The sequence below is a fragment of the Otolemur garnettii genome, unplaced genomic scaffold (assembly GCF_000181295.1).
Source record: "Otolemur garnettii isolate 467f Iridium unplaced genomic scaffold, OtoGar3 scaffold00011, whole genome shotgun sequence".
Lineage (NCBI taxonomy): Eukaryota > Metazoa > Chordata > Mammalia > Primates > Galagidae > Otolemur > Otolemur garnettii.
Genome location: NW_003852406.1, coordinates 29,587,729 through 29,606,999, shown reverse-complemented (window position 1 = coordinate 29,606,999; position 19,271 = coordinate 29,587,729). Strand labels below are relative to the sequence as shown.

General features: G+C 40.2%; 1 protein-coding gene across 2 annotated transcripts in view; it reads left to right on the top strand.

Annotated features, from left to right (window-relative positions):
- The first annotated feature begins 258 nt into the window (after window positions 1–258).
- Window positions 259–19,271, top strand: part of UBE2Q2 (ubiquitin conjugating enzyme E2 Q2) — a 56,899-nt gene continuing 37,886 nt past the window's right edge. The window contains exons 1-2 of one of the 2 annotated variants that reach the window (XM_012801962.1): window positions 259–840; window positions 14,462–14,563. In XM_012801962.1, coding sequence (XP_012657416.1) covers window positions 652–840; window positions 14,462–14,563 — 291 coding nt within the window. In that variant the 5' untranslated portion in view covers window positions 259–651. The remainder of the gene's footprint in view (window positions 841–14,461; window positions 14,564–19,271) is intronic. The other variant, XM_023509991.1, reaches the window with a different exon arrangement.

Sequence of the window (19,271 nt, the reverse complement as noted above, 5' to 3'; positions counted from 1 at the left end):
TGCCTTCTCCCACCGCGGCTCAGCCTGGGTCAGGCGAGTGGGTGGCCCGCGGAGGAGCCGCCCCCAGGGGCCGGCGCAGTAGGCCGCGCACGTGTCTGGTTCTCGTCCGGGGGCGGGGGCGCGCGGGGGTCTCCGGATCCTCCGGGTGTTCTGGGACCCCGGCGCCAGCTGGCCCCGAGCCTCCAGTCCGCTGGGGCGAGGAGCTGAGCAGATGGGCCGGGCTGAAGGGGGCTGGGTCACGACGAGGAGGGGGCGGCCGGGCGCGCTCGCGCGCCACGAGCACGCGCCGGCACGGGGGCGCGCGGGGTGCGCCGGGATGGGGAGGGGATGGGGGCGGAGTGGGGGCAGCCCTTTCCCAGGCGGTAACGGGGGCGGCGTCGCAGTTACCCTTTTAAGCCGGCGGGCCGCCGCCTCCTGCCGGTGGAGTCGGTTACAAAGGGAGCGGCCGCCTAGGCCACTGCACTGCTGCCCGCCGAGGCCTCCGTGCCCCTCGCCATTTTTCAGCCGCGCGCCGACGCGGGTCGCAGCGGCGGGGGGAGGCGGAGCCGCGAGAGCGCGGCCCGGGCCGGCCCCGCGGGGCGGTCGCGGCCGTGACGGCGGCTCCGGGCCGGGCTCCCCTTCCGCACCCCTCCTGCTGGAGATGAGGGGAAGATGTCCGTGTCAGGGCTCAAGGCCGAGCTGAAGTTCCTGGCGTCCATCTTCGACAAGAACCACGAGCGATTCCGCATCGTCAGCTGGAAGCTGGACGAGCTGCATTGCCAGTTCCTGGTGCCTCCGCCGGCGTCGCCAGGCGGCCCCCGCTCGCCGCCGCCGCCGCTCACACTCCACTGCAACATCACGGTGAGGCGCCCGGCCGCGGCCCCGGCGGGCGGGGGCGGAAAGGGGGCGCCCTGAGTCCGGGACAAAGGGGAGCCTGCCCCGGAGGGGCCCCCGGCTCCCCGGGCGGGGCCGGCCCGCCCCTTTCCCGGCTCGTGGCCCGCCCCAGGCCCCGCTGGGACTGCGCGAGGCTTGGGTGGGAGGAGGTGGAGGACGCGTCTCTCCGGCTCTTCGCGCGAGGCTGGCTTTGGGGCTGTGGGTCCCTCTCGGCCCCCGTCGCCGCGTCCCGGGGTGGGAGACCGCCGTGGCCCCAGCCTCTCCGGGTCGCCATGGCCGCCCGCAGCCGCCCGGCGGCCAGGCGCGTCGTGTCCGGCTGTTTGAGCCTGGGCGGGGAAGGCAAAAGGCCTTTAAGTTCCTTTTTTTCTTTTTCTTTTTTTTTTTTTTTGCTTTTTTCTCCCCTACCTTTTAAGTTTTAAACGCTTCATTCCTCTTTAGTCAGGTTTCCCTCGTTGCCTGTTGTTGAACCAGTTCTTTTTAGGTTTAAGGACAAACTAACATTGAAAACGCACTCATTTAAGGAAAAAAAAGTTTCCAGTGCAGTCCCTAGTGCTGTATGATTTATCCCTTTTCCGCGCTGAAGTGTTTCTGAAAGGCGTATAGTACCTTCCCTGCGGCAGGTGGTGTCACGGGTCTAGGTTCTGTCGCCCCTCCTGTGTGTAAGCCCTGAAAATTGATAGGTGGAAGGAGATACGGGCCCGAGTCCGCTGCCCAGGAAGGCCATTTATATCAGAAAGCTGGAAAAGCACTTTAAATTAAGCAGGAAACCTTACTAGAAACCTTAGTCTTAGTAAATTAATTGCAGCGTTACATAAGATTCTCCATAAAAGTGCATAATGAGGCTGTTTCTTGTGAAATTGCAGAATATACTTTTTATTATAACAGGAGTCAAGGTGGTAGTTTCATGTTCCTCTTTACATATGGTTAAAACCAACTCTGTTGTTTGTAACTCTCTGTAGTGGGTACTACAGTGTGGCCAGGAGTTTGCAAAAGCCTTGACTGAGTTATGATAATTGATCTATAATGGTTACCAGAGTATCTGGGGAAAAGGTGTGCATTGCCAACAAAATAGCAGCCAAAAAAAAACCCCACAGTACAATCAAATGCTGTACTGAGGAGAGAATTTATTGAACATCTGAGTGTTCTGTTCTGGGCACTGGTGTTGCAAAACCGCCACAGTCTTTGCTTTCAGAAATCAGTCTTCTTGGAAGAGTTTTATACAACAAAGTATGATAGCTACTGTGTTATCATTATGAAAGCCAAAAGGAGCAACTACTTGTGACTGGGAGGTGGGCTTTAAAGAAGGTTTTGTGGCCAGTGGAGTTGGGCTTCCACAGGTGAGTACAATGTTGGAAGGCTGGTGGAAGGGCATTTTAGGCAGAAGAAACTCTACCCCTCAAAAAGACCAAAGTTTGAGAAAGTGGTTTGTTTAGGAGTAGACAATTTATGCTTAGACTTGAAGCCCAAGATAGAAGCTGGTAAAGAGTTTCCAAGAATGAAAATAAAAAGTAGCAGTGAGCATGAAGTAGGTAATATTATAATAAGGAGACTGGCCTTGTTATTAAGGTTGGAGGGTGATGATTCTAGTAGAAGTTGAAGTATGGCCAGGAAAAGGTAGGGCTAGTTTGAATGATGGGAGACCAAACTTGTAGGTTGTAGGGAGTCACTGAGTTACTCAGATAGTTGGGAAAATGTGTCTGCCATCCAGTGCTAGATGTGGTTCTGTAAAGTGGGTGACATCGGGAAGTGTACGTGTGGTTTGGGTTATCCTAGTGGGGTTGCAGGGCATGTTGCTGTGTTGGCAGGGGTATAGGGATGCCAAATGTTTTGTAACATTCAGGCAATTTGCCACCACAAAGAATTATCCCACCTAAAACGCCAGCAGTACACTGTTGAGAACCATATTGGAGGCTGATAGGAGTCTGCTGCAGACAAGGTAATGAGTGATGACCTGGATTAGGTAGTGGCAACAGAAATGGAGCAAGAAGTGAATTTTATACTTTGGGGAAAAGGAAGATTTGGTGAGGACAAGGCCACTAGCAGGAACTATTAGAATTGAAATGCTAATGAAATGTGATAGATGTTATTAGAAAATAATTATGGTAGATGCTCCATATGAATGTGTGATAACTTTTTATTATGTAAAAACATTAAACATACAAAAGTCGAATGGTGTATATCAACAGTTCCCAACCTTTTTGGTACCTTTTTGGTCTTTCATGGAAGACCAGTTTTACACAGGATGGGGGAATAGGGTGGGAGTGGGGCATTAGGTTCTCATAAGGAACGCATAACCTGGATCCCTTGAATGCATAGTTTACAGAAAGGTTCACACTCCTGGGAGAATCTAACACCGCGCCCAGTGTGATAGGAGATAGAGCTCAGGCAGTGATGCCTGTGATGGGGGAGCATCTGTAAATACTAATGAAGCTTTGCTTGCTCACCCACCCTTCACTTCCTGCTGTGCAGCCCAGTTCCTAACAGGCCATAGACAGATACCGGAGTTGGGGATCACAGGTGTAGATAACCTCCATGTACCCAACCTCAACAGTTTTAATAAAGTTCTGGCTAATCTTGTTTCATCTATACTCTTTTTTTATAGCAAATTGTAGATGATTTAAGTAAATTCCAGACATACTACTTTATCTGTAAATTTTCAGGATGTGTTCTAGAAGATAATGATTCTTTTAAATATGGATGAGTGTTTTGATAAAATCCACATGGCTTGTTCATGTTGATACCATGTACTTAGAAAGAAGAGCAAGGCAAAGTACAGTTGCATTTCAGATGGCAGGAGCTGTTTACTGGGTTTGTGATTTGTTATTCTCTAAAAAGTTATAACTCTTTTTTTAAAAAAAGGCCTGGCATCCCAGCACTTTGGGAGGCTGAGGTGGGAGGCGTGCTTGAGTCTAGGAGTTTCAGATTACAGTGAGCTAGATTTTGCCACTGAATTCAGCCTGGGTGACAGAGTAAGAGACCCTGTTGGGTCAGGGACTGTGGGGAAGGTAATAAGTTTGACCTATTCTTTAACTTTTCCTTTTTAGACTACTCAGGTATTTATTTAGCTCCTCTACATGGTGGGCCGTGTGTTCTTCATGTCCACCTAGAAGCATCCTTATGTAGTTTCTGTCATGTTTGAGTGAATAAGTACTTGTCCTTTGTAACATGCGTGTTAGTTAGTTTCTGAATAATGCCCTAAAGACACTGTGTCCCCTTTTTCTTTCAGGCTTCTGTATCAGCTGTTGTTCCCATGAGGAATGTGCCTCCAACTTCTCTAACCCTTACCAGACCCAGCCTATCTTTCAAATCTGACTATCCCTCAAGGCCTTTCTGGGTCATACGTAGTCCATGCTGATATTTCCCCTTGCTCCCTTTAGTCCTTACTATTTCTATCTTGGTTATGTTTTTTATACTGTATTCTATTACAGTTTGGGGTGTTTAAGCCTTTTTTTTTTTTTTTTTAATTAAATTTTTTTTTTTGTAGAGATGGAGTCTCACTGTGTTACCCCCAGGCTACTCTCACTCCTGATCTCAAGTGATCCTCCTGCCTTGGCGTCTCAAAGTCTTAGAATTAGAGGTGTCAGCTACTACATCTAGCCTTGTATCTTTTTTATTTTTATTTGCTTTTATTATTTTTATTTTTTAATTTTTGTTATATTTATTATGTTTTTTAGCCTTATGTCTTTTTTAAAAGGTTTTTTTTATGGCAGCAAGGGAGAAAATTTTCATTCACCTTCTACTCAGTAAATGCTCAGTAAATATTTGTTTTACTGACTATATGGCCTCATTCTAGCTATATTCTACTTTGAACAGAAATCTTAACTACCTTGTGGGTTTGCTGCCAAGAGGTTGTAAAAATTGCAGAGATAATACCAAGAATATTCGTGGACAGTATGAAAAGGTCATTGAAGGCTTATAGGAAATCTGTACATTGACTTCATATGAAAGACAGTGTAAGAAATGGGAAAAAAACCCATCCAAACGTAGATGTCTTACTCTCTAAGCCAAGGGAATTGAGCTAATTTCCGCTCTGTTTAATCACACATTTGCCCTGATCTTAAATATGAAGGGAAAAGAATGCTTTTTTAAAATCTGAAGGAGTTCTTTTTATTGTCTTCTGTGAAGTTATAATACTTCAAGCTATACAACTTAAGTACGGTTTTATTATTTTTAGTAAACAGTGAAATTGCCAGTGAGCGCTAACATCCAGTTGTTGTGATCACACCTAAAAGCAAAACACCTTGTTTTAATGACCTGTGCAGCCTTATTGGAAGCTAGTATATAGCTTTCTTTTAGTCCTTTTGAAGTATTTTACCTAACTTGGCAACTCCATTACTCCTTTTATGGACTTCTTGGCATATGGGGACTCTTGGTAGAGAATTGCAATGTTAGAGCAAAAAATCTAAAGTAAATTACCTGGTAAACAGACGAAACATCATTTTTTATGTTATTTGTATAGCATAAATCATTCCTTTTCTGCGTGAGTGCCTGTTTGCTAGGCTACTTTTGGTGGAACTTTTTTTTGGTGAGCTAATTAAATTCCTGTTCGTCATTGCCAGAAAGTTCCTTTTCCCAGCAGCAAGATACTAAATTTAAAGATGTTGGAACTCTGAATCTAGGAGAAAGAGAGAGGTTTAGCTTTTACTTACAGTTAGGACTTGAAGCAAACCACTTCTATTATGTTTCTGTATAAAATAGGTGATACTTTTTGCCCTGCAAGAGACCATATAGGAAAACTCTTTGGCACCATTCTGCTGTGTACAAATAGAATAGTGGTGGGGTCATTTGTGGCTGAATAACACATTATTTTGAAAATGCTTTTCATGGGAAATGAGGCAGTGCTCTTAACTTCATTTTTATAGTCTTTACCTTGATAAAAAGTAGTCCAGACAAATCCAGACAAAGTTGTACAAGGAAATAATGAACAAATCTTGACTGAGGAACTGAAGGCCTTCTCTTTGGTTTGCCCTCATGGGACAGATTATTTTCCCAAACTGAACATATGGAGAAACATTTGGAAATATCACAACTGTCATGGTGAACACCTAAGTAGTACTTTCAGTCTGGAAGAAATCGTTGTTTTCATTTATCTGGCTAGTTTATAATGTCAAAATCCTAGTGCTTATCTATCTTGCCGCAGGGTCCCCATTTTTATGCCCTTCCTTGAAAGGAACAAATATATGAAGAGGACCCTTAGTTTCTCTTTGGTGAATGGTATATCCCTCAATAACTTTTTTGGGGGGTGAGGTGGGGGGGTTAATCTTAGATGGAAAAGAGTAGTAAGGTGAATGTCAGCTCATTGAGGAGTGGGCAAATGAATTGCAAGCCATAAAGCACTCCTGGAGAGCCAGAGTGATAAAGGATGGGTCCTTTTCCCCAAGTCCTTTCTAACAGTGTTAAGTGATTTCTTCTAGATCAGTGGTTCTCTACCTTCCTAATGCCACAGCCCTGTAATACAATTCCTGTGGGTCACAACCCACACGTTGAGAACCACTGTTCTAGATCAAGGGCCCTCAAACTTTTTAAACAGGAGGCCAGTTCACTGTTCCTCAGACCGTTGGAGGGCCGGACTGTGGGCCCCAGGACCAGTCGGCTGCTAAGCAGGACAGGCAGCGGTGGCAAAAACACCCGTAGTTTGAGGACGCCTGTTCTAGATGATCATTCTGAGACTCAGAACCAAAGAAACTATCCAGTGGGTTTCTGCAGCTCAGGTGGTTCAAATCCTCTCTAGCACCTTTGTTTTCTCTGCCTCAGTTCACTTAGAGTGATGTTCTGAGTAGCTGTAATTTGTTGCCTGTGTTTGGATACTTAAGCATTTTTTTAAATCATAGGGTATATTTATGCATTTTTCTTTAACCAAGTGTTAATACTTTTACTCAGATTTTGTGGGTTCTGGGTTAGGTACTTGATTGCTTACTTGTAAAATGATTAGCAAGGAATAGTATATAGTTCTGTATATATATTTTTAGTGATTTTTAATATGGTCAGAGCACTTAGAATTTTATTAAGGTAGTATATAGTAATTTTGCCAGTTTACTTCATTCTTCATCTCCATTTATTGAACAGCAAAGTGTGAAAGTATTGTTCTATAATTGGTCTCCAGAAGAATTAACAACTGCTGTGTCTCTGAACCTTCAACAAGAAGTATGTGCAAAAATTTCCAAATTATGAAATCCCTGGAGATAGCTGTGTCCTACCATTTGGAAAGACAGTAAAACTGAGCATTCTGTCAAGCAGTTTTGCTGGCTGATGCTTGAGAGAGCCACACATTGGTCTCTTAGTGGATTTATGTAGAAAAATATAGAAATTTATTTTTAAGCAGTCACAGGCAAAGAAGTTGGCTTGATGAACTTTGAGCTGTGTTGCCCCATGTTAGGACAAGTTTATGGTGGGGATGGTGAACTTGTTTGAAGTTGTCTGTTTACAGTAACCTTTATGTTGGCTGTCATGGACAACTTCATCCTGCAAGCCTTAAAATCATTGCTAAACTAATAGAAGAATGGAGTAGAAACAAAGGACCTAAATAATTAGATGCTTGGACAATTTTTTTGTATGTACTTAAGTCTTTAAAATTTTCAAAACTGTGGTTTTTAAAAAAGAGCTGTGTTAGAAGCAAACATCCTGTTAAGGAAAACTGCCTGACTCCTATTGGGATTTTTGAGCATCATTTAATGTTTAAAAATTGGCATATTAACAGGTCATTTAAAAAAGCCATAGTAAGAAAACTATCTTTTCAAGATAGATACAAAGCCCAGTTAACCTTATAAAAATCAGAAAACTTGAAGTGTATGAAAGATTGAAAATATTAATATATAGGTTTAAGAATTGGTCATTTTAAATCTTTCAAAATACTGTAGATTGTCTTTTAAATATTAAGTGAACAAACCTGAACATGGAGAGTTTGTGAAGATTAAGTTTCCAGGGGTAGTGGTAGAAATATATAATATAGAACACAAGACATTCTTACGTAAGGAATTTAGAAATCTGTAAGAAGAACTGAAGAAAAAAATCACCTGTCATCTTACCACTCAGAAGATACCACTCTCAATTTTGGTATATATCTTTTAGCTGTCTCTTTCTCTTACACTTATATTTACTCCCTCCCTCTTCTTAAAAGATCAGATTATTTTGTAATCTTTCTTACTGCACAATATTGTAGGTTTGTGTCATTAGCACACCGTCCTGTACAGTGGCTCCAATTGTTGTATGAGTGTACTATCTAGTCAGTCTTGTCTCCTAGTACTGCACATATAAATGTGTTTGGGTTTTTTTTTCTGTCATAAATAATGCTTTGAACATTAATAGCTAGAGCTAATTACTTGTGAATGTAGATCATGTTCTTTGAAACCTTCCTAGAAGTGGTGACTTTAATTTCTTATTGCTGAATTGGTCTCTAGAAATTATATTGTATAGGAATTGTTTTTCCTTCTAGGTACCAGCTTTTATCAGATTGGAAAAAATGTTAGCAAGTGTGCAGTGAAGTGGGTGTTCTCATAGCCATGGCAGGAAGTATACTTTTTATGACTTTTTAGAAAGTGATTTGTCTCCATATACTGGCTCTACGCCTGATGTATATTGACTACCCCAGATAGGCCAACATTATCCTTGAGACTCCAGGTCTCCCAGAAAGAGAGCTCTCTAGCCTCAAGAAAGGCCTGAATTTTCCTGGCTTAGTCCACCTGACAGATAAGGTGGAGTGGGCTGTCAGTCTTTTGGTCAGGTGTTAATGTCATGGGAGGGAAGGAAAAAGATGGGATGGAGGTAGCAAAACTAGTCCCAGTGGAGCTACAAAGGTTCGTAAAGAATGATAAAAGGATGTTTCTTCCAAGGAAGAAATTCTAGTTGAGGGGAGAAAATAGAGGGAAAGGCAGCAGTTCGCAAAGTTTTTGAAGTCAGGGTTCCTTTACACTCAAAATATATTGAGGTTTCAAGGAGCCTTTGTTTATATAGGTTTTATCTGTTGATATTTATCATTAGAAATATTTAGAACATTCATTAAAAAACTTACTACATATATTATTATAAATGGCTTTATGAAGAGTAACCATATTTTCTAAAGTAAAAGAATTCAGTGAGAGTAGTAGGACAGTCTTAACATTTTTGCAGATCTCTTTGATATTTGGTCTGTCATCTACTGCATTCAATTTGTTTTGTGTTTTTTGGTTGAAATAATGTAAACAAAATCCAGTCTCCCAGATATCTGGTTCAAAAAAAGGAATATTTTAATAGCAGTTTTCGATAACTGTGGATATTCCTTGATACTCCATTAAAACCTAATCTGTTTGCAACTTTGAATGAATCTTTTCCCCTTTGGAAAATACTGGTTCACTGAGACCTAAATGTTGATACATTTTTATTATACAATATCAAAACATAATTCATATTGCCCTCAATCTTATGAGAATACTCTTAGGAAGATGTCTAGTTCATGGTGGTGGGTACAAGTTTTCAAACATTCTAACTGCTCAAAAGCTCGAATTTTATTGGCAATAGGCACAGTCCTTTGTTTTCCTTGAAATGACAAGATTCTCTTCATTCATTGTTGAGGAAACATCTGCCAGAAATCCAAGATGGAATAACCGTTGTTTGGCATTCATTTTTGAGGGTAATAATGTTGCTCCATTGAGGTGGTTAGTTCACCTCAAGTCAGTCACATAAGTGCTTTTTCTCAGGTAATCTGTAAGAGTGCTCAGATATACATCACATTTCATACTGGCAATATCCCAGGATCGTGATTTAGTAAATTCATTTTTACTGCTTCATCATAGACAATATTAAGTGAAATTGATCTCTTTTTTTCTTCTTCCTTTTAAACACTTCCAGTGCACAGAGGTGAAGAATACTGTGACTGCTGGTATTGGTGTTACTGTCTTCACTGGTGCTAAGCTACCAGCAGTTTCACCCATCATTGTATCTGCACCATTACTGCAAATGTCAACATCTTCGTATTCTTTTTTTTCTTCTTCTTTTTTTTTGAGACAGAGTCTCTTGTTGCCCTTGGTAGAGTGCTGTGGTGTCACAGTTCACAGCAACCTCAAACTCTTGGGCTTAAGTGATACTCTTGCCACAGCCTCCCAAGTAGGTGGGACTACAGGTACCTGCCACAACACCCAGCTATTTTTTTGTTGCAGTTGTCATTGTTCGTTTTAGCTGGCCTGGGCTGGGTTCGAACCTGCCAGCCTCAGTGTGTGTGAGCGGCGCCCTACCCACTGACCTATGGGTGCCACCAGCATCTTAGTATTCTTATAGAAATAGTTTGGACTTATTTTTATATTTTTCTACCTCCTTCCTCCCTTTTTCCTGTCTCCTACCTCTCTCCCCACTTGAATATACTTGTGTTTTTTTCTCCTGTGGGTATATAATTGTAGTAGTCTCAAAAAAAAAAAAAAGAATACTAAGATGTTGACATTTGCAGTAGTAGTGGATATTAGTATTGGTTTCATATTAGTATTGAGTATGTAGGATACTTGTTTTTCCACTCTTGTGATAACCTTACTAAGAAGAGTGTGCTTCAACTCATCCAGGTAAATAGAAAAGATATAATATAAAGTCTCTCCTTTTTATGGCTGAATAGTACTCCACAGTATACAGATACCACGGTTTGTTAATCCATTTATGGGTTGATGGGCACTTGGGTTGCTTCCATGTCTTGGCAGTTGTGAATTGAAATGCAATAAACTTTCCAGTGCAGATGTCCTTGTGATAAAATTATTTTTTTTCTTCTGGGTAAATACCTAGTAATGCGATTGTGGGATCAAGAAATGCAGTTTGGACTTAGAGGGTTGAGGGCCCCCTTCGGGAACCATTTGAAAAAGGTACTCAGACCTATTATATATCATATTTTCTCATGTTCAGAATTGAAAAACATGTCTGAGGTAGTAACATAATTCAGTTAATGTTTCTTCAGTTCTCTTAATATGTTTCAGGCCATAGCAACAATGTATATTTTATTTTGCTTATGCAGAAGTTTATTAGACAACACTAATCTATAGAATGAAATCCTAAATCTAGTTTTTTTTTTCTTTTAAGGCTAAAGAAAATACAAAACTAAAACAGTAAAAATGATCTAGATGATATGTTCCCAAAGTAGGTTGAAGAGTGAAGAGGAAAATGTAATATTCAATAAATGGTTTTCTTGAGAAATAGTATTAATTCTGAAGACAGTTTACCTTTTAGCCTGCAAAGGGATTTGGGACATAGTAAGGGTTACAGAAATGAGAATAGAAAAATAAACAGATCTACTAATACCTTTACTGATGTCCTACTTCAATACAATTTCTTTTTCTTAAAAGAATGTTTGGTAAAATGCCTTAAAAAACAGTGTTTCTGTGGCTTCAGCTATATTATAATGAAGATTATAATTCTCTCTCTCTTTTTTTTTAATTAACTCAAAGCTGTGTACATTAATGCAGTCATGGGGTACAGTGTACTGGTTTTATATACCATTTGAAATATTTTCACCAAACTGGTTAACATAGCCTTCATGGCATTTTCTTAGTTATTGTGTTAAGACATGTATATTCTACATTTAGAAAGATTCACATGTACCCTTGTAAGTTGGACCATGGATGTGGTCCTGCCAGTCGCCTTTCCCCTCCCCTCCCCTCCCTCTCCCCCATCCCCATATTCTTGGACTATAATTGGGCTATAGCTTTTGTTTTTTTGGTTTTTTTGAGACAGAGCCTCAAGCTATCCCCCTGGGTAGAGTGCCATGGCATCACAGCTCACAGCAATCTCCAACTCCTGGGCTCAAGCGAGTCTCCTGCCTCAGCCTCCCAAGTAGCTGGGACCACAGGCGCCTGCCACAACGCCCGGCCATTTTTTTGGTTGCAGCTGTCATTGTTGTTTGGCGGGTCCGGGCTGGGGATTCGAACCCACTACCTTGGGTGTATGTGGCTGGCGCCTTAGCTGCTTGAGCCACATGCGCAGAGCCTGGGCTGTAGCTTTTGAATGAAAGCTGTAGATGAGTTTCATAGTAGGACTAAGTACATTGGATACTTCCATTCTTGAGATACTTTGCTAAGAAGAATATGTTCCAGCTCCATCCATGTAAACATGAGGAGGTAAAGTCTCCATCTTTCTTTAAGGCTGCATATTATTCCATGGTATACCTATACCATAATTTATTGATCCATTCGTGGATCAGTGGGCACTTGGGCTTCTGCCATGATTTAGCAATTATGAATTGGGCTGCAGTAAACATTCTAGTACAAATATCTTTGTTGTAATGTGATTTTTGGTCTTCTGGATATATACCTAGTAGAGAAATTGTAGGATCAAATGGCAGGTCTATTTTTAGTTCTCTAAGTGTTCTCCAAACATCTTTCCAAAAGGGACATATTAGTTTGCACTCCCACCAGCAGTGTAGAGTAGAAGTGTTCCCCTTTCTCCCCATCCACGCCCGCATCTCTGGTTTTGGGATTTTGTGATATGGGCTAATCTTACTGGAGTTAGATGATATCTCAAAGTAGTTTTGATTTGCGTTTCTCTGATGATTAATGATAATGAACATTTTTTCATGTGTCTGTAGGCCATGCGCCTGTCCTCTTCAGAGAAGTTTCTCTTCAAGTCCTTTGCCTACCCTGAGATGGGATCACTTGTTCTTTTCTTGCTAATATGCTTGAGTTCTCTGTGGATTCTGGTTATTAAACCTTTGTCAGAGACATAACCTGCAAATATCTTCTCCCATTCTGAGGGCTGTCTGTTTGCTTTACTTTACTGTGTTCTTGGCTGTGCAGAAGCTTTTTAGTTTGATCAGTTCCCAGTAGTGTATTTTTGATGTTGCTTCGATTGCCCATGGGGTCCTCCTCATAAAATTTTCACCCAGGCCGATCTCTTCAAGTGTTTTCCATAGACTTTCTTCTAATATTTTTATAGTTTCATGTCTTAAATTTAAATCTTTAATCCAGTGAGAATCTATCTTAGTTAGTGGTGAAAGGTGTGGGTCCAGTTTCATTCTCCTACAGGTCGCCAGCCAGTTTGCCGAGCACCATTTGTTAGATAGGGAATCTTTTCTCCACTCATTGGCTTGTCAGAGATCAAGATTATAATTCTCAAAGCAGTGCTTTAACTTGAACCTAGTTCAGCACCTAAAAGCTAGTAATAATCTTTTCCCCAACTCATAATAGGAAACAGCACAAATGAACAAAGTAAATGTTAATGGATGAAAGCACATAATGCTTATTAGTTCATTACCTTTTTAATCAACACATAATTGTGTTTAAGAAAATATGTATGTGTTGATAGCATTTTATGGTAGTATTCAGTTCATGTGGTGGAATAAATACTGGATTTCATGATGTTTGAATTAGTTATCTACTGCCCTGTAACAAATGTAGCAGCTTAAAACTATAAACATTATCACAGTTTCTGTGGGTCAGGTGTCAGTGTGCAGTTTTACCTCAAGTATGCTGGGTCAGGGTCTCTCACTTAAAGGTATTTAGGTGGAGGCTGCAGTCACCTCAGGATTGGACGGGGAGAGAATCTGTCTCTAGCTCACTCACACAGTTGGCAGGATTCATCTCTTCACAGGCTGTTGGACTGAGACCCTCATTTGCTAGCTGACTATTGGTCAGAAGTCTTTTTCAATTCTTTGCCATGTGGGCCTCTCCATAGGGCAGCTCACCACTTGGCAGCCAACTTCCACTGGAGGAAGCAATAGAAAGAGCAGGAGAGAGTCAGCAGGCAGACGTTCTATACTCTTTTTGCAACCTACTCATAGAGGTGACATTCCATTACTTTTCCTGTATTCTGTCAAAGGTGTCAGTAGGTCCAGGGGAGGAATTTTACAAGGGTGTGAATATGTGGAGGTGAGGATTATTGGGTCCATTTGAGAGGCTGCCTACTGCAGTGCAAGAACATCATTGATGCGAGGAGCTGTGGCACACAGACCATGGGTATGCAAGGAGAATGGTTGTCTCAAAAGTCTAACTGCTATGGCAAGTGAAGGGGCTCTGGCAGCCCTATGTTACTGTTTGTTTTGCTGTCTGATGTGTGCTATATTTAAAGCATTAATATTCACTTCATTTAAGAAATACGTTCCTTTAGAAATTACATTCTGCCTTTTAATCTTAGATGAAACTGTATTTGGAAAAAGACAAAATTAAATAGAATAAATTTTAGGGCTCATTTTTCAAGTAAAGAAAAATCTCAAATTACTTCTGTAATTGCACTACTCAGAAACCAAGCAATATAGTGAGTACAGGATTTTATTTATTTATTTTTTGAGACAGTCTCACTGTGTCACTCTTGGTAGAGTGCCATGGTGTCACAGCTCACAGCGACCTCAAACTCTTGGGCTTAAGAGATTCTCTTGCTTCAGCCTCCGGAGTAGCTGGAACTACAGGCACCCGCCACAACACCTGGCTATTTTTTGTTGCAATTTGACCGGGCTGGGTTGAACCCGCCACCATCAGTATATGGGGCTGGTGCCCTACCCACTGAGCCACAGGCGCTGCTCTTAATGTGTTGCTTTTTCCCCTCTGATAAGTTACTTAAATCCATGATCCTCTTGCCATTTAGTGATGTGGTTTCATTATAACTGTCAGGCTGTATGTAAATGTGTTTAACATAGATGTTTCTATAACAGGAATCCTATCCATCTTCTTCACCCATATGGTTTGTGGACTCTGATGACCCCAATCTGACATCAGTTCTGGAACGTCTAGAAGATACTAAGAACAACAATTCGGTGAGAAAATAAGCCAAGCTACATTTTTTTTTTTAGAACATTTTATACAATTAAGTATTAAGAGATAATGTGCTATAAAAGCATGATTAATGATTATTTGATAATATTAGAGGGGTTAAAACCAGGGGGTGTGTGTTTTTTAAGTCTTTCAAATTCTCTTTATTACTTAGTCTCTCCTTTTTCATTTCCCACATGTATAGCCTTAATTTAGATTAGGAATCATCGGTCTCTTTTCCCTGAGTTCTAACCACTAAAGTGAGCAAACATTTTGGGAGAGACCACTAGCCAAGGTGGGAAGTGGAAGAAGACCAAGGTAGATGAGAAGGGAAATTGATAGAATGACACCTGTACTAATGTTAGGGAATGTTCTTTCTTCAAGGATTGTAAGTCTGTAGTAAGTGCCAAAAATGTTTAAATAGATTTTTTTTAATATATAAAGAAATGTAACTTACCATTTTACAAAAATTTTGAACACCTGTTTTCTTTGGTTATAAAACTTTAAGCCATTGTGAGAAAACTAGAAAAGCCAAAAGAAAAAAATTAAAATCTCCCACAGTTTCTCTACATAAAAGTAACCACTGTTGACATGACAGCTGTTTTCTACTAGTATTTTTTTTCCTGTACAAGTAAAATACATAATCCCTTACACGTATGTTTAAAGTCATTCTAAATAGTTTTATCTTAAGAAATTTAACATTATTGTATTTCCCATGTCACAAAGGTCCTGTCAAAAAATTAAAATAATTATTTCCAGGTGACATGATTGTTCATACTAAAAAGAAAAATCCCAAGGAACCAACTGAAAAAGTGAAGATGACTTGTAAAAGCTCTGTTATATACGAATCAGCAGTTTTCCCAAATTTCAGCTATAATCAGATGATATAGTGATAAAAGTATTTTATTGACAGTCACAATAAAAATAGCCAGAAATAGATGTGCTGGGTTTATATCAGGAAAACTATGAAAATTTTCTAAGTGGAATGAAAGACTTGAATACTGTGTTCCGAGATGGGCGAACTCCATATTAAACATATCAGTTATCTTCATGTCTTCATATTAATTTATAAATAGTGCAATTCTAGTACAAATTCCACCAGACTTATTTTTGGAACTCGAAATGACTCTAAAATTTGCTTAAAAGAGTAAATAAAAAATAAAATGGAAAAGGCTGGGCACAGTAGTTCATGCCTGTAATCCTAGCACTCTGGGAGGCCTCAGCAGATGGATTGCCTGAGCTCAGAAGTTTGAAACCAGCCTGAGCCAGAGTGAGACTTTGTCTCTAAAAATAGCTGGGCGTTGTGGTGGGTACCTATAGTCCTAGCTACTTTGGAGGCTGAGGCAAGAGGATTGCTTGAGTCTAAGAGTTGGAGGTTGCTATGAGCTAAGACACCATGGCACTCTACTGAGGGCAACAAAGTGACACTCTGTCTCCCCCCAAAAAAAGTTTAAAAAAAGTAAGAGACTTGCTCAAGCAGATGTGTACTGGGCTCGGCGTCCATAGTTCAGTGGTTAGGGTGCCGGCCACATACACCAAGGCTGGCATGTTTGAACCTGTCCTGGGCCTGCTAAAAACTACAATGACAACTACAGTAACAACAAAAATAGCCGGGTGTTGTGGTGGGTGCCTATAGTCCCAGCTAGTTGGGAGGCTGAGGCAAGAAAATTGGTTAAGCCCAAGAGTTTAAGGTTGCTGTGAGCTGTGACAGCATGGCATTCTACTGAGGGTGACATAGTGAGACGGTCTCAAAAAAAAAAAAAAAAAAAAAAAGGAAAACTTATGTACTCGTCCTGCACCAGACCAATAAAGGCAATAGAAGTTTAGAACTAGAGTCATGCAAATGAGAATTTAGAACAGCGGTTCTCACTCAACCTGTGGGTTGCGACCCACAGGAACTGTATTAAAGGGTTCTGGCATTAGGAAGGTTGAGAACCACTGATTTAGAATAAAGTAAAGGGGTATTTTAATTCAATAAAGAATAGATTATTCCGTAAATAGTTGGAGAGCACTGGCCATTTGGGAACGTTAAAAGTCTGAACTCAAGATTTTTGTCAAAATATGTTATAGGTTGTTTTAAACACATCTATTCTTAAGAACAGAAGGACATCAATTTGAATATATTTTAAGAGTTAAGGCTGGCATGGAGAGTCATGAAGGTAAGAAATAAAAATTAAAAGCTATACAGACATATGTTCCCACTCTCCAGCAGAGGGATAATGAGAAAGAGACAGATACGGCGCCATTAACTGCCGTGTCATTTTGGGAGGTCGCCTCTAAAGATCTAAAGACACCAGTTTTAAAATAGCAGAAATGAATCAAATTATTTTTTAGTGTCTAAAATATTATATAAAAAGGCTCTTAAAGTTAAATAGGATATAAAATTGGGCCTAACTTTATAAAAGGTAAATATATATGCATTAAGGAAAAATAGTTCACCTCCTACTGTATCTTATAGCCACCTTTTGGCCAGTTTCTCAGTCTAGTTTTTTGAGGAAATAATCTATTTATCTTTAATTCACTTAACTCATTATAATCTGGATTCTGCCTTCATTGTTGCATTAAAATTTATCTCTTAGTTGCCAAATCCAGTGGCTTTTTTCTTTCCAAAATTGACCCCTTCCAGCCTTTTGACACTGTTGATCTCTTGTTGAAATATTTCCCTATCAACAAACATTTATTAATGTTCACTGATAAAGAATTGATTAAAAATTGTAGCAGAGAATTAAGACATAGAATGTTGTGTGTAAAAAAACCTTTTACGTACAATGTTGTAAAAAAATCTCGATGGTTTTTTTTTTTTTTCTTGCAATTTTTGGCTGGGGCCGGGTTTGAACCCACCACCTCCTATATATGGGGCCGGTGCCCTACTCCTTTGAGCCACAGGCACTGCCCTCAATGCTTTTTTATACTTGGTTTTTCCCTTCTGGGTGGATACAGAAAACTGTTAATAATAGAACACAGAAAAGTATTTTTGAAAAATTCATTGGATTCTATGCCAGACTCCATGATGAGTGGTTGGTATTAAAAACAAATAAGACACATCCCTGTCCTCTGGGAACTGATAATCTAATGGGACTCCCATCAGATGACTGCCTCCTGTTTTTATCTTATCACTCTGCCTTGCTTTGCTCTGATCTCTTCTTCTTGGTCCGCCTCTTCTCTTTTTAGTCTCTGCTTTCTCTGAGTAATCTCTTCTATTCCCATTACTTAAGTCATGACCTATATTTCAGGGATTCCTAAATCTGTGTATCTAGCTAAAATTTATCTTGAGTTTCAAACCCATATATCTGTCTATGTATTATATATGTTAAGGGAATATCACTTGGATGTGCCATGGCTTTCCAAATAACGACATTTAAATTTCCACTCAATCTGCCTCCTAGCACTCCACCACCCTTATCATGTTTTCCTCAGCAAATCTTTTTGTGTTGTGGGCAGACAGAATGCAATAATGAAACTAGTCACTCATGCCCAAATGTGGGAACTGTCATCTAGTTCTTTTTTACAGCACTGTTCTGACCCCCTAAGAACTATCTACTAAGTTTCTAAGACTTGTCCAACTACTTTCTAACCCCCTATCCCTCATATACTTTTTCTTTTGGGGGGGCAAGAACATAATATTTAAATTTCTACATGTACTACCTTCTTTTTCTTGTTTGGTATGACTCCACCACACCACTGCCTCTCCTGCAACTCTCCTGTAGCTCCTGTGCCAGGAGTTGGAGTGTCCAGGTCTATGTCCAGATCACCCTGCCTTACTTCATTATGTACTTAGCAGAAAACAGAGCTTATTGGAATAGATACAGATCCCCCGTGGGACTTTGCTTCCTTTTAAATATAAGGATTTTTATTTGATGCTAATTTACTGTTCAGCCTTTCTCATTTCCACTTGTTCCTTGGTCTACGTTGGAGAGGTGTTTTTTTGCTCTGTTAACCCATTCCAATCCTGTGTCTCTCTTACTCTTTCATAAACCTGCTTCTTTCTCTTCTCTTTTCTTGGTCAGAGACACCTAGGAAACCATTTCTGACCAAGTGAAGTAAGTTGCCTTGTTATATCCCATTTGAGTCTACCATGTATTAGCTTTTCTCCTTAAACCATAATTGATAAACTTACACAATGAAAAAAAAATTAAACAGTGAAAAACATGTTTATGCAGGTAATTTACCTTGCTTACTTGCTTTAAAGTAAATGTGTTTACAAAATAATCTGGGTTTAAAATGGAAATTTATAGTTATTCTTTGTAGTTGTCCTAGTAAAATATTTATTTTTTAAAGATACTTAAATATCTTCAGATCTTAAGAGCCTGCTAATCATCAAGTGTTTTCATAAGTTTCATTTAATCTACCATCCTGGAAAAGTTTTAAATTTTAGTTTTACAGGTAGGCAGACTCAAACTCAGGGAGTTAGATATCATATCCAAGATCATCTAAATTCCTAGCCTCCGTCTACTAGATCATAGTTGTGCCTATACTTTTAAATGCATATGACTGTGGAATATTATAATTCTATAATCCATGTGTAACACTATTTCATAGCCTTTTAATGCATTAATGTTCTTTTGTCTGGAGTTGTTTCTAAGAAAAGAAGGTTAGCAACTAGAAATTGGACAATGTCTGGAACTCCCTTTCCTCTGCTTTTTTTGTTGTCATTCTGCTAAGTATCAGTTGTAGAGATGACACCCCATGCTGGTATAACTTTCGTATACTAGG